The sequence below is a fragment of the Semicossyphus pulcher genome, unplaced genomic scaffold (assembly GCF_022749685.1).
Source record: "Semicossyphus pulcher isolate SPU_LCO1_2020_fin unplaced genomic scaffold, fSemPul1.0.p SCAF_8, whole genome shotgun sequence".
In the NCBI taxonomy this organism is placed as follows: Eukaryota; Metazoa; Chordata; class Actinopteri; order Labriformes; family Labridae; genus Semicossyphus; species Semicossyphus pulcher.
This window is the reverse complement of record NW_027211759.1, coordinates 10,959,555-10,975,148: the sequence shown is the minus strand read 5'-3', so window position 1 is coordinate 10,975,148 and position 15,594 is coordinate 10,959,555. Positions and strand designations below refer to the sequence as shown.

The window sequence follows — 15,594 nt, the reverse complement described above, 5'->3', positions numbered from 1 at the left end:
CGCAGTAAAGATGCTGCGGCGCTGTCTGCCTGTGGTCCACCTGTAGGCAGAGAGCTGCTGGTCAAGCTTGACATGTGCAGTGACCCATGATGATCCTCATACAGTTTACACATTACATACACAGTGATGTTGCTATATGACGCACATGTACTCTCTGATGCACTCTCTTTTAAATATGGTTCATGAAAAGATTTAATTCATGACAATCTGTTTTGCATTATTATTGTTATTCTACTGAAACTGAAGTCGGGCCAAGCAGATCACACTGGTTATTTTTTCTTGGTTGTATTTGTTTTGTATCGGCTTATGTTGGGGATTTTCTATTGTTTGCTACTTGAATGTCTGCTGCAGTAATAACTAACTGGGATTCTGAATAAAGAAAATAAATAACACGGTTCCTTCAGCTCCTTAAAAAGTCTTAAACGTCTTAATTAAAATCAGGGAATTTAAGGTCATGAATTGTCTTAAATTTACCCTAAAGTTGCTGAAGGTATTAAATGTGCGGATGGTGCGTTTAAGGCTGATGGGAAAATTGTCACACAGTGGTCTAACATTACCATAACAAAGAGTATAGAAGCAGTTTAAGTTGTTTGACTGTAAGCTTTATGTGTTTACATTATGCTGGCCAGCTACAGTGACGTCTGGCTGTGTGACATTGTTTCACTGTCATCAATCACTGTGGTTGGATACAATTGAGCTAAAATGGGGAGATGCAGGTTTAGTGAAAAATGGTTGGGCTCGTTCAGGACCATGGGGGTGAAATCCTACATAAGTACGCATTAGCAGCTAGTGGTAGTGGGGCTATGCCTTAAATTACATTTGTTTAGGTCTTAAAAGCTTAAAAAGCATTGAATTTGTTTTTCAAAATGGTGCAAGAACCCTGAATAAATACACATACACTTTCTTCTGTTACAAGGTTTCTCTTTTAAAAGTCTGTCTCTCTCTCTATTTTCTTTTGTCTCTTGAAGGAAGACCAGGCAGTCCTGCTAATGTTCCACCAGCTGAGCGTCTAGCTGTAACCCCACCAGGTGGTCCTCACGTCAACATCATGCTGCACCTCACACTGCTCCTCCCGCTCCTGGTCCTCTCCCTCGCCCCTGCAGGTCAGTAGCACATTGAGCCCGACAGGGAACGTTTAAATGAATGTGTTAAAATGTATTCATTTGTAAAATAATGTGACAGACATGTTTTTTTATGAGGATGTGTTTCTTTATTTCTGTGCTCAGAGCTACAGATGAAGTAAAAACACATAACTCACTAAATTGTCTTACTTGACGTCAGTCTCACATATAATGAAGTAATTAGTAGTCGCAGGTTGCACTCTGAGAGTTTTCCTTTCAGACATCGCCTTTGAGAAGCACCCGGAAATCAAAAAGACTTTTTTTCATGTAGCTTGACTCTGTTACACTCGTATGTCCTTCATCTTTCAAATATAGCCGTCCCAAAACCCAGTTGTCAAAGATTCAGTGTCAGTAGTGGCAGTTAAGAGTTTTTCTTTTCAGACGTCGCTGCTGAGCAGCTTTTCAGAAATCACAAGGACTTTGCTCATTTAGCTAGACTCCACTCGTACGTCCTTCATCTTTCAAGGATTGCCGTCCAAAAATAAAAAAACTCCAGACTCAACTGTCAGAGCCAAGAGCTTCATATACTTGTACAGCAACGACAGAAACAGACATTAATGTAGTTGATTTGTGGCTCCAACTACATAGCATGAAAATCACACAGGTGGCAGGCAGCTTGGATAGAAGGACACGTCAAAACTGGAGTGTCAGGATGAATGGGGCGGAAGGGAGACAAGGTGTTAACGAGCTGCTAAATGACAGCTTTAAGGATCATAGTGAATCTAATCACTCTGACAGTGATGAGAGCTTCAGGGAAGGAAGTAGAAGTCAGTTATACAGTTACATGTGTTTTTAATCTGAGGAGTGATACAACTAATTTAATCTCTATTTACAAGGATGTGAATTTCCTGGAAGGCAAGTGTTCTGGTTTCTGTTTGTTCTACGCTTGTAGTCTGAGTAATATTGACCAATCACGTATCAGCAGGCTGCAGTGTATGCAGGAATAACAGTCCATGAGGAGAGCAAAAGCAGGCGGAACGTAATGCGCCGTAATGACATCCCAGCTCCCATCAGCGTCATCTGATGATGATTTAGCTTCTTATTAATCTCTATAAACAGACATCTGCATGCTAACAGCTAACAATCTGTTCTAGATCTAAAACTCAACTTGAGACAAATTCCCTAACGCTGTGTCATCAAAGCCGTTCAGCGTTCAGATTTCCCGACTTCCCCGAATGCATCAGAAACCGATCTGACCTCCGTTCAACAAACGAGCCTTTTAAAAGTAGTTTTGTTCACCTCTTGAGGACAGACCTGACAAAGCTTCATTTACTTTTTACTAATCTGCATCATGATGTTGACATTTCAGCAAAGTGAATCACAACACTTTTTTTTTTTCCTTGTAAACAATGCAGCACGCGGAAAAGGAAGTCGTTTAACACTAACCGTCAGTGCACGCCCGACATGTTCACCGTTGTGCCCTGAGCCTCTATCGTTGTCGGACTATAGCTGTTGGTATCCGAGATTGCAACTGATTTAATCAGATCCAAACACATTAAAGGTATGATGCATATTGCAAACAAAAACAGTAAAAATGTACAATTTGCAGAAAAGGCTACAAAGCTCCTGTATATCTGGCTAAGCTTGTTAAGCGTGTGCCTGGGAGAGCCTAGAGTTTGCAGGTCCTCATCCCGTTTGTTGTGAGTCGGATTCGCTTGCAGCAAAGCGAAGTGGTCAGAAAACAGCAACACTGAAAATGACCTGTCATACAAAGATACAACCTCCTCTGTGTTCCCGCACCTTGGGCTATTCTCACTGGTTTCAGGTTTGATCTGGCTTGGCGTGGGAATTCTCCTGGCCTCACATCTTTCTCAAACCGACTTTTTATCCCTTTCCTCTTTTTTTCTACCTTGTAAGGTTCTTGTATTATTATAGCCGAGTCCACCAAAGGTTTTTTTTTTGGCAGCACTGCAGAGAAGGCCTAGAATATCTTGTTGGAAATGCACTCACATATACCTGCAGAGAAGCAACATACATGGTTGCCCCGCACACATACACACAGTATAAGGAGTTGACCCGCACAGGGTTGAAATGTATGGCTGCTCTATCTAAACAGACAGCAGCCACCCAACAGACTCGGCTTGTTTGTCTGGGGAGAGAACATTGGCTTGACATTTTTCTTTCCCCCCAACGAGAATAAAGTTTGATGGTTAATGTGACGTTAAAGCCATGACAGCAGAACAAAAGTCAAACACACTCTAAAATAAAGTATAGTGTGTGTTTTCTGTGGCTCAGCCGGGCCACAGTAAAGTTTTTACCCCAACATACTGTCGGAGGATGTAGCTGCATTTAACAGTTAGGATTATAAGTTGTTCATCTGGTTGGTTTAATTGTTTTCTCCCCTGTTATGTACATTAGTGCCTGTTGAATGCTGCATCACAGAGTTATGAAAGCCACATCCACTCACAGCCAACCTCAGAACTTTAATTGTGAAAAACAGGATGTAATGGAAACCACAGGGATGGCCCTCAGCCAGAGGTAGCCTTTCAGTCCAAAGTGCGGTTTCCAGCCATTCATCACATCCTTGGCAGCAAAAAGGGATTCTGTCAAAGACTTGCACCTCACTGAAGAAACTTTACGATGATGCATGAGTTGCCTTGATCTTTTTTTTTTCCTGTTTGATCCTGTGAGATGAGAGAGCAGTACACCTGCAGTCCACGAACACAGAAAGTTCATTACAATGCGAAAAGCAGCAGTCGATATTTGCTGCGGTGTGGTTCGATATGTTGACATGATTTCCTTTAACTGTTACAGATGCATCGATGCATGGGGAGGCACCTGACTTTTATGGAGGTAAGACTGATTATGATCTCTTGTAATGATGCTTACTGTTACCAGAAGAAAAATATCCCTGTACTGTTATAAAACATAAATGGAGTTTTCAGTGATTCAGAAAATCGGTGCTTATTGGTTTTGGGCAGCGTTGAACCATGAGACAGTCAGCATAAACACACACACATTTTAGAGGCAGTCATTTTTCTCTGCTGAGTGTTTTTGCAGTGAACTTTCCAACCCTATTGATTTAGCCAAGAGACTCCATTGTGAGAGAGCCTAACTGAACTGCAATGAGTTTTCAACCAACATTTTAAAACAACAACAAACTAAGTTTGTAATATGTCTAAAGTTTGCTTGTGTTGGAAATGATTGAGCTGTGATCCATTTCTGCACAAAACTTTTATTAAATCGAATGATGAAGTTTCAAGCTGAAGGCTGACCTCAAGGCTGCACAGAATGTTTAGCATCCAGAGAGGTCACAGCGCTGACAAGTGATGTGTTTTTTATGTACATATGCAGTATGTCTTCTGTCAAAGTTGCCATAAAGAATTCATGAGATTCCAGTCTGCTCACTCAAACTGAGACCATATAAAGAAAAACCTGAAATGAGAAAAATGGGGCTTTGAGTCTGTTTGATTTATAGTCCAGACAAACAAGCGGCATCAGTTTACTGCAGGTTGATGAGGTGGTGGCCTTGGAGTCCAGAGGAGGAAGCAGGTGGTGATTCATAGTCAAGGCTACACCACCACGCTGGTCTGTTTGAGCAGAGGAAGGCCACATTTGGATTGTTTTAACACAATACCATGCTTTAGTGTTGCACAATTTCCTGTTTTCTCATCTACAATCAGCTCCCGATGCTAGACTGTTACTTATGCTGATAAATTGCACACTGGAGTGCCGAGCAAGAGCAACTGACAAACACGCAGTCAAGCTTTTATAAGAACAAGAGACATAATGTTTTATTGAAATATTCAACGTTTTATTAAAGGAGCAATTCACCCCTGGAAAAAGCCACTGTCAGTCAAAGCTGGTGTTCTCTGTAATCGATAGAAGCAATAATATTTGAAATTGGCGCCATAGCTGTGGAGAAAGTTGTACAAACAGCTCGTGGTTTCGCCCATTCTACATTCCTACAACACCCAGCATGCATTGCGCCCGTCCCTCTGAAAGGAACAGCCCAGGGAGAGACGCTGGAGTGAAATACTACCGTACCACCGTTTCGCTGCAGGCAACGGGTCAGAGCGGCACAGAATCCGAAATACAACGAGAATATACCGGTGGATCGAAAATCTTCAGGTCTGCAGTCTACATTTGAAACCTGACGATTTTGAACGAGACATGACATCGAAGGCGGGCGTCCTAGATTGAGGAAGTGTAGTTTCACGAGCTCCCTGGCCTCCACCAGATAATGCGTTTTACGTAGTCTGGCGGAGGTTTTCCAGGGCCCATTGGAGAAGCAGATAGCGTCCTCCAAAGGCACAGAGTGAAATTGCATTTTTTCCCCAACCACATTGGCATTAGCTCCCCATAATAGCATGATAGGACTGAGGTTGAAAATCTGCGAACTGGCCCTTTAATTTATGCGCCCTGTTTAAACTTTTGTCCGCTGTTTTTCTAGTAATTTCCCCTGAAAATCAAAGAAAGGAAGTACGACAAGAAGTATGTCAGATCTTGCAGCTCTGCCCGTCTTCTGCCCGAAATATCCCCTGAGGAGGAAAAACTACAATAGTATCTCTGCCTGTCAGGATTATTTAAGGGCCGGCAGAGACAGACGGCTCCTTTCTCATGGTCCACAATAGGACCGGACAAATGAAAATCTGTCTGGAGGTCATGTTTCTTTCCAGTGTCGCTATTTCTGGATTTCTCCTCCTTGCAGATGTACATTTATCTTAATGGAGATGGTTCCAGTCCAACATCTTGCAATGTGCTTTCTCAGATGAATCTGGGATGGTCATTAGAGATAGAAACTGAATTAGAGCTGGCTTGTCTCATTGTGGGATGATGGATGAGACAGGAAAAGTTCAAATTAACATTCTTTTGTGTTGTGATCATTCCAACACAGTAAATTAATCAAATGAATATATAAAGAAATATATGAAGATTAATGTTTATGTGTTATTTTAGAAATAATGACACATCAGCGTTGCAGTTTATACTTTAGGGAACTACACTCATTTGCTTTCTTGTGAAAAGTGAGATGAGATTACACTTTAATATTTAATGTCTGCACCTTTTCATGTCGTGCTCTCAAGATGAAGCTACAGCCAGCAGCAGGTTAATTTAGCTTAGCGTAATTACTGGGAGCAGGGATATAGCTACTAGCTAGCTTGGCTGTGTCCAAATGTTATAGAGCATGCATAACCAGCACAGAACGTGTAATGATTAACAATAATTACAATGTATGTCTTTGAGACTTAAAGTTGGGGTCTTTTTCACCGTGGGATATGTGCCAGAATATTTCGAGGTGGGGCATTGGCGCTTTGAGGTTGCCTGGCAACCAGTTGAAAGTCTAGGAAGTCACTCTGCCCGACCAAGAAATCGTCCAAAAATAGTCCATATCGATCTTTCGGCACTTTTCCAAAGAGGGTGTTGAATCACGTGTGTTGGCGCATAAGGGTGCATCTTAATGTAAAGATACCAACAGAAAGGTGTGGCACAGGTGTGGAAATTTAGAGTTTAAAGAGTGGCATCCTGCTCTAGGATGTAGATCAGGTTGTCATTCACTGTGCTGTCAGTGTTTGCTGCTCTATCTGTACCTAAGATTTGCACCCTGAGTGTTCTTTGGGAGAAAAATGAAGTGGAGGCAGGCTGTCAGCGAGGGGTAAATTGGACAAAGGAAGGCTTGCTGCTCCGTTGCTTGGGAACAAGTTGTGAAGCAGCATGCAGGTTAAAATGTTGATGGATCCCGTGAGGAGTTGAGACATGATTTTTAGTCTTTTTTCACCCATTTATTCTCTTTTCTTCTCCACCAATCACCGACAGTTGATGATTTTTAAAGTGCGTGTGCCTGTGAGTGTCACCTCCCGGACCTTTTGACATTATCTCCACTTATCTGCAGAAATAAAACAGCGTGATGCCGCTAGGAATCACCTGAATGACTGATACTTCTTGGTCTACAGATTTTAAGGTTGTTATTTGTAAATATTTGTAAACTTGCATAAGGTCGAGCAGTGGCCATAGGGTGGCATAAAAACGATGCATCACCATAAAGGTCGGACCATTGCTTCAGATTTGGGAAGAAATCTAATCACTTCATAGCTGTCTAGTCAGTATTTTCTTTTAAACACTCATATTTGCCAGTATCTGACTGAGTACATCACTTCATTTTCAGTCCTTACGCATGACCTTGGTAATGTAGTAGGTCATGCGTAAGTATCTGTAGTCATCGATCTTTTCTTTGTTTGTTCAGCCATAGTACATTACTGTTTACTCGCAACACTTGCAGAGACCGGAAAAGCAGCCGCTTAGCTCCGCCTACCCTCTCTGGCAGACCAACCACTGCTGGCTGATAGAACAGCGTCACTAACTGGCCACCGCTTGTGATTTTTTGTCGCACATCTTCGAGATTATATCCTTAAGACAGGACTTGGACTGGTTATTAAGTGTTTGAACAGTTGGCGTTTAAATAGTGCTGCTCTGTCGCAGATACAACAGTTGTGATCAAACAGCTGGCTCCACACTGACTGATACTACCACTCTTGTGTCCACACCTCCACAGTAGTTGGGCTGGCTGTGATGCAGAATAATGAATTATTCAAAGTCTAAAATTTATGAAGTAGATTTCTACCTCAGGGACAATTTGGTCTGCCACCATGCCTCATTATGTTGCTCAAGGGCTTGTGGGTAATTATTGCCACACTGTGCTTTTTGTGCTTCCAGGAAACAATATGTTGTCTGTCCCACTTGGACAGTCTCCCGGTCATGCAAACAAACCGTGCAGCAGATGCTGCCCAAACACACAGCTGTGTGTAAAGTTAAATTCATCAGGGGATGAAGTCCTTTTGGGATTTGGGGTAATTATGGGACTATTTCGATGTGAATCGAAAATGGCAGACAAAACATTCATTCAGCAAAAGTACAACATGTAAAACAGCTGGAAATTGTAACAAATCACAGCCAAATAATGAAACAAATTGGACGGATTGTAGCTGTTTTATGTGCACATGAATCATGCTGTTTCAAGTCAACAGCTCATTGTCATGCACCTAAAATTATACCAAAAAACCACAATGAATAATTGGTGTCTAATTAGAGACGTTACGTGCTGGGGGAAGATAATAGGCTCCTGAAATACCAGGCTGGATGGTATTTTAAATTCAAATGAGTCTAAACTTACCTGCCCTTCAGTTAATAAGGAGTCTGTGTTTAATAATGAGGAAGTCCAGAGAAAGTCCACTTCCAGCAGACCGGGAAACACAGCCTCTGACTGTGTGTGTGTATGAACAGGAGGGGGGATCTCTTCTTTGACTATTGTGTAAATAATTACTTGCCTGTTAAGGTGGGCAACTCCTCAGTCAAGTCATGCTAAAAGAGGAAACAGAGAAAGTGTTTCATATAGGAAAGAAAGAAAACCTGAGAGACGCACAGACACAGAGAGAAAATAAAACACAGACTGAAAGAGAGATGTAGCTTTGGGGAGTTGGACAGATCCTCTGTGGTTTGGACAAAACATATCCGGCATGTTGGGGATGAAGCTGGAAAGAGTTTATGAGAGAAAACACTGGGCAGCTGACAGTGGGAGGCTTTGAGAGATTTAGGAGGAGAGAGAGAGAGAGAGAGAGAGAGCGATGATTCAAGTATTAGAGGAAAACATTCTCACAAACGTTCTGCAGCCACGTTATCGGTTCTGTGGGGCTGTACTTGACAACAGTGGTGCTTTAAACACCCTTGAGAGACAAACATGCTCATTTTTAGCATATTGACCCTTTCACTTTGTTGTGCAGGATAGCATGCTAACATTTTTTAAATTAATAGTGTACACTAAGCACAACAATCTAAGGATGACGTGCATGTTTTATATGTAAGGGATAATGTATAGTGGGCAGGTTGTTATCGCGGAATGGAACCCCGACAGGATGAGCAGGGTTAGTCTTGTCTCACCCTGAAGAGGTTTATCCACGATAACAACCTGACCACTCCACATTATCCTGCTTATTACACGGCATTTTACTTACCAAATGAATTAAATCACACAATGTATTGATTTGGAAATTATTTCATTCATTTAAAAATGATTATCTTTCGTTATTCCATTGCAAAATAGTCCCTTACACTCAGTGAGAGCCGTGTCCATAGCAACGGCTAGCTATGTAGCCTTCTTAAAATGAGCAAAGCTAGCTGTTTTTACTCACATGAAATGGAAACGTTTTCACTGATGGTGAAGTAAGACACGGTGAACTGGACCGGAGGAATCAGCGCAGCGCCTGATTGAGGTTTTTCTGTCTCGTCGTCTGTTGAGTCTGTATTTTCTTTTCCATTCACCGTCTTTAAACACCGTCGTATCCCGTACTGTGTTCTGTTTAATGTTTACTTTATGTTCCGTCTTCAGCTTTGCTAATCTCTCTCTCGTGGCCTTCAGTTTTAGCATCGTTTAACCTTAAGTGACGTCACATTTACCAGACTTCTTTTGGCGGATTGGTATGATTAAATCTGGTCCTCCAGATTGTGTAATTAGAGCCGCATCCCAATGGTCTGATCTTCATAACAACGGTCTGTTATCAAGAAATAACACACCTTGGAATGCTGTGATTAGTATCAAGTACTTAACACAACCGTGTAATAATTGCAGGTATTTTATCATAATCTGATGGGGCTTGATGGACTTTTCACCAAGTCATACAGTCGACCACAAATGTTAAAACTGCTGGTGGCACTAGAGGAGGACGCTGGGGATCATTAACATACATTATATTGTAACCATGTATGTCTTTACAGAATGAAGCTTGTGTGCATTGTAGATATCTGTTCCACATGTCACTGAAATCTGTTGTTGCAACAAAAACACAAAAACGTTGACCTCATGGTAGGGCTAAAGGGTCACCAAAGTCCGCAGGAGCCATCGTCTGCCAGACCATGAATGTCTCTAGAAAATTTCATAGAAATCCATCCAATAGATGTTGACATATTTCTCGGAAAAATACTGCCAAAGTGCTGGGCTGAGTGACTACCATGACTTCCCTGGAGCCGTGTAGCTAGCATGGCAAACTAGAGGGTTCAGACTAGAACTTCAGACTGAAAGTAGCTGTAGAAGAAAATAGAGGAAAGGTTAAGACAGAGGAGCAGAGCGTGACAGTAGGATGGAGGTTGGAGAGATGGAGAGAGGCAGGAGGAGAGCCGGGGAGAGTTGGAGACGCACAGTGAAACGAGGCAGAGAGAAAGTAAGACGCCTGTGTGTGTGTGTCTCCAGGCAGTGGTCCTTATGTGGCCTGCTTCAACACTCCCCTTCACCATCTGTCACATCCCACATTGCAGGGAAACGATAGAAATGGCACCAGCGCTCATCTCTCAGACTTGCACTCCAACTGCTATTTTAGCACTGAAGCAGAGCCTCGGAGCCTCGCCTCCTCCAGCCAGTCCCACATTTATATTTCATATTTACATGCAAAGCATTTATCTGAGTCTAATGCGGAGCAATCTAAGTGCAGCAGTCGAATAGGGTCACCCCTCTTACTCCTCTCATCCTTGTGTGTTACTTACAGTTTCTCACTTTGCTTTGTCTTTGCTCTTTTCTCTTCTCCCTTGTTCCCAGAACATAGTTTCCCACTTAATTTTCCTCCCATCAGCCCCCACAATGCCCCATTTCTACTATGTTTAATTCTCTCTCAGCCAGTACTAATTCAGAGTCCTTGGGATTTGCATCAATGTCAAGCGCTTGCACACGGTTGGCTGCCGGAGTGTGTCAGTGGGAGTGGATCCTGTCTTCAAACGTCTTAATTGCTGCCTCCTGGTTGGCCGTCCTGGTGCGAGAAGGGTTCAGCTCACTTGCAGCTGTGGTTACAAGTCTGTCTGCATACTGGTTAGGATTATGCGATTTTTTTAATGCCTTTTTCCTCCTCACTGTAGAGGCTGATAAATATGCAGCTGGTTCACAGTGTTTGAGATTACTGTACATCGATGTCAAGCTTTCGCACATGTTCAGCTGCTGGAGTATATTCAATTCTTGCTGTATTTCCGTGCAAACATACCTTTGTGTTTTTGTGGTAGTTAGTAGTAGTAGTTTCATGACATTTTCAGAGTGACTGAATCCTAAGAGCGAGTGCAGGCCTGCAGGAGCAGGATTTTACTGTCTGAAAGAGCCAGCTTCTCCCCATTGAGGTGTCAGCTGTGCTCTCTGAGAACCCAGAGACACACAGGGGAGTAGCACACACATGTGCGCACACACGTTCGTATTCCCGCAGTCACCTACACACGCTCTTGATCTGAGAGAATAATCAGCGGTTGGGAACATTTCGCCTCATTGCTTATTCATAGCCCGGCATTGTGTTTATGTCTTATTCATGCCGCTTGCTCGTGATGTCTGTCTGTTCTAATGAGTAATTGGGGCTAATTGTAGGTGCGTGTTGATAGTGTTAAAGGAACATTGAACCAAGAAAGGAATTTTCATCAAGGAGACTCATCTCGCTGGATTTGCAAGAGCAGGATGACACATGCAGTATGAAAAGGGTTTGGATTATGCTAAGTCAAGGTAGCTTTTGCAGATCCAGGATTTGTATTAGCCTCTAACAATGTCACGTTCACCGGCAACAGATGAATGTGTCACTGTGGTGTGACACCTGAGTGGTCATAATTAGTGTGATGTTGTGATTTGGAAAAAAATCAGAGGCTTTTCACTCGAGAAAAAGAGAAGAGTTTGAATTGAAGGAAAAGATTACTTAAAGCTACAACTAATATCCCTTTCCCATCTAAATTAGCGCGTTGGCGTGGGTTTTTCAGACCCACTAATAAATGCCAATTGTCTCTTTTCCCATTGCCAGTGAAGTATTCTCCTTTCGCTCTCTTTTCTGCTACGTCACCGTCTGACGTCACAAGCTCGCCGGAGTCAGGGTTAGTAAACAATAGTACGCACAAAGAATGTTACAGTGGTTAGATCTTTTTTGTATCTATTCCTCATTCGGTCTATTAATCAAACTCGACGCCGGCAAATTTGGAACGATGTTCGAGCGCTGCTGGGACAGAGAATTGGTAGGAATTTGTAGCTGTGCATCGCCTTGGAAAGGGGGCGGAGATTAGTGTGTCGACCCAGGTTTTGTGCTGATCAGAGCCGAGGCGATAACTACCCGGGTCAACTGCTGAGTCATTTGGCCTGGGTTTGAATGTTGATTGTGACCAATTCCACTAAGCAAAAAAGCCAGGTGTTAGCAGGTTTTTTGACCAGTGGGAAACGGGCTTAAGATTTCTTTGTAGCCTGTGACTTAGAGATGGACGTGTGTGCGTCTATGAAAACCACAGGTCCTCACAGGGGACATCTCACAGCCTCGTCAGAATGTTTTCTTTCTCTCTGTCTCGCACCCTGCTGTCTCATTTTTGATTGAACTGCCCCAGAACTGCCAGACAAACGCTGAGCTCCGACACCTTGATGTTCCCTGTTAGTGAGTCCGACCCAGCTTGTTGTTATTTACCCTGGTGTCGTTTGTTTTTTTGTCCTCAGACGAAGCCACAGGTTACGGGCCAGTGTTTGAGGAGCAGCCGGTGGATACCATCTACCCAGAGGAGTCGCCCGAGGCAAAAATCACCATGATCTGCCGGGCTCGGGCCAGTCCACCTGCCACATACAAGTAACATATGTTCCCCATAAAGCCTGTCTCACTACTGCACGCTGTGCTCTCTGTATGCTCGCCATCCCTCAGCCTGTATTCAGACTATTTTAGGATCTGCCTGTAAATGCCAAGGTCACACGGATCTGTATTTTAACCTTTGCTGCACCTCCAGGGTTAACTTCTGTATGTATGCGTGACCATGCACCGCATGATTACGTGATACATTTTCAAGCTATTCCCACAAAATGTTTGTTGTCAAACAACATGCACTGCTCATTTTGGATGTTTGTTTTTTTCCACATCATTTCAATAATTGAAATGCCAAAATAAGACACAAACAAACCTAATAACAAAATAAGATGTTGTTTCCGCAGCAGCAGCACACACAGCACTGCCAGCATGTCACCACCTCATTTTGCTGCTCAAAAATTTAGAGCGTTTGCGTGATCCATTTCAATTTAGATGTAAATGTATGTAAATGATATAGCTTCTGCATCCCCCAAATCGGTTCACTGTCAGAGAGCCCAGAATTAGACGTCAGAGGGGAAAGAATTAGCTCTGACCGTGGCTGATATTAAGTGTTAAGCAGGGTTCATCTAAAGTACACTCCACCGTGCCTGTCAAAACATCACATTTGTTATTGCTCTCATTTAGAATATCTGTTTTTTCACAGCACATAAAGACATGTATTACAAGCAGGAGCAATTATAGTAAAATCGGAGTTGAACTTGACTGACATCTTCCACGGGGCACTAATGCACTGACCCTAATTGTTTCCCATTTTTCAGGTGGATGCAGGAGGACAGGGAGATTGACCTGAATGCGGAGGGCAGCGATTACAGTTTAGTCGGAGGAAACTTGGTCATCAGTAACCCCATTAAAACAAAACATGTAGGAAAGTACTCCTGCTTGGCTACCAACATGTACGGCACGATCATCAGCCAAGAGGCCTCGGTCCAGTTCGGATGTAAGTGGCCCAGATGTGAACCCCCCCCCCCCCCCCCCCTTTGAGGCTGTGATGAAGATGTTCAGTACCATGCAGATTTAACAGAGAGCTGCCCTGAAGCTGTACTTTCATGCATATTAAGTGCACTGGGATTGCAAGGGCAGCTGGGACAAATCATAAGTGGTGTGGAAAGTGCATTTTCTAAATGGTCTAACTTCATTTTGCCACCAACACTAATGTACTTATTTTTTTATTAAAAGTACAACTCAATTCAAAAGTTGCTGGTGAACTTTATATCATCTTTTTATGAACTTGTCTAACAGCTGATTTTTAATCTCTCAGATCTCGATCTGTTCTCGTCGGAGGAGAGGGAGTCGGTGTATGTCAAAGAGGGGCAGGGGGCAGTGCTGCTCTGTGCTCCCCCACCGCATTATCCAGGTACAGCATGTAATAGCAGAATGTTATGTTTAACAGGATTATGTTGAACCTCCCTCATCATGTCGCATTAGCACCTGACCTGTTTGGATTTTTATTGTTCTCTCCTTGATTGTGAGGATTTCCTCTAAGACCAAATTGAAAGTAACTGGGAATCTAGCATCAGACGAATGTGCGCAACGTAAGCGTCACGGCAGCGTCTATTTTACAATCTACACCGGCTGCGACTACAGCAAAGATGAATCTCAAAGCTAGCCAATGGTAGTCGCGATTCCTGGCCATAAATAGGGGTGGCAGTGATGGCAAAAAGTGTGCAGTCTGCTGGAGACTGTAGAAGACAACTTTGCAACCAACTTGTAGACTTATTTCTTAATTGTGCATAAATTCTGTATTTATGTCGGATGTAGAAGTAAAATGAGAATGAATGAATAGGATTGGTACCCAGATGTTGAGGTAATGTACATATTTGTTGCTCTTTCAAATTAATCTTGCCTGCTCATCTAGCTTATCAATAACTTTAATAGGAAACTGAAATCGAAAGTTGGCCAAAATGGAGAGATCACATCGTTTAACATGGACTCCTTGGCTGTGGGCATGTATTTACACAGCAGTCAAAGGCTTTCTACGCTTCACTGAGGAGCAGCAGTTGGGAAAAATAGACTCAATGCGTAAAACAGAGCAGCAGTAAATTACTCGTGTATTATGCCCGCCTCCTGTGCAGCATCCGCAGCTGGTGGAGTTTGCAGCATTGAATAACATTGGAGCGGGTCTGTCCCGGCACACGCGTGTCAAAAATACGCTTCTAATATGTTGCCTGTGTAGATTTTCTGTGTTCTGATACATTTATCATCATATGCAAATTGGTTCGAGTCATATATTCGGTTCATCAGTTTCATGAAAACCCTAAAGACGTTTTGTCCCCTGTTGACGTCGGATTGAACTGCCCTTCTAAATGTCCTCTAAGGCATCTAGTAATGAAACAACCAGCTCTGCAGCTGCCTCATTATCAGCCTTTTCTTCATTTTGCCGCTTTCCCCACGCTGGCTCAACTTCTTCTCCTTCGTGATGTAAAAATGTGCAAAATGATTAGTCTCATTTTTACTTCAAGATGATACATCATCACATGGGCTGTTCTCTTTATACTTATTGGTATGTGGCCTCATTACATTTTGTGCTGCTTTTTGTCTGTTGAAGCCTTCTCTTACCATTGCTGTGCTGCAGCCATTTCCATCAACCCCATAAACCGTTGACATATTTTCTTATTCATGTGAATGCAAATGAGTCTCACAACAGTCTGAAAGCTCTGTTAACTTTCTCACAAAAGCATCAGAATTGCCTCTAAAAGCCAGTGTGCTTACGGTATCCCTCTATTATGCCTGTCAGCTAGAAGAATTATAAGATTTCATCTGAAAGGTCAACAGATGCTTGAATACTAAATCACCTTCAGCGCCAAACAATTGTGCTATTTTCATTTTGCCTGCATTCAGAATATTCAGAGATGAGCAAGCTTCACTCTGAATCCCCTCGGCTCTTTCCAAAGGTTTCTCTCTGTGCTCAGGGT

At 42.8% G+C, this 15,594-nt stretch overlaps 1 protein-coding gene across 1 annotated transcript in view; it reads left to right on the top strand.

Moving 5' to 3' along the window:
- The window catches only part of LOC138612561 (contactin-1a-like), a 77,759-nt gene that overhangs the window by 36,307 nt on the left and 25,858 nt on the right, over positions 1 to 15,594 (top strand). Inside the window, exons 2-6 of the mRNA XM_069685893.1 lie at positions 969 to 1,103; positions 3,876 to 3,914; positions 12,544 to 12,670; positions 13,441 to 13,619; positions 13,941 to 14,036. Coding sequence (XP_069541994.1) covers positions 1,049 to 1,103; positions 3,876 to 3,914; positions 12,544 to 12,670; positions 13,441 to 13,619; positions 13,941 to 14,036 — 496 coding nt within the window. The 5' untranslated portion in view covers positions 969 to 1,048. The remainder of the gene's footprint in view (positions 1 to 968; positions 1,104 to 3,875; positions 3,915 to 12,543; positions 12,671 to 13,440; positions 13,620 to 13,940; positions 14,037 to 15,594) is intronic.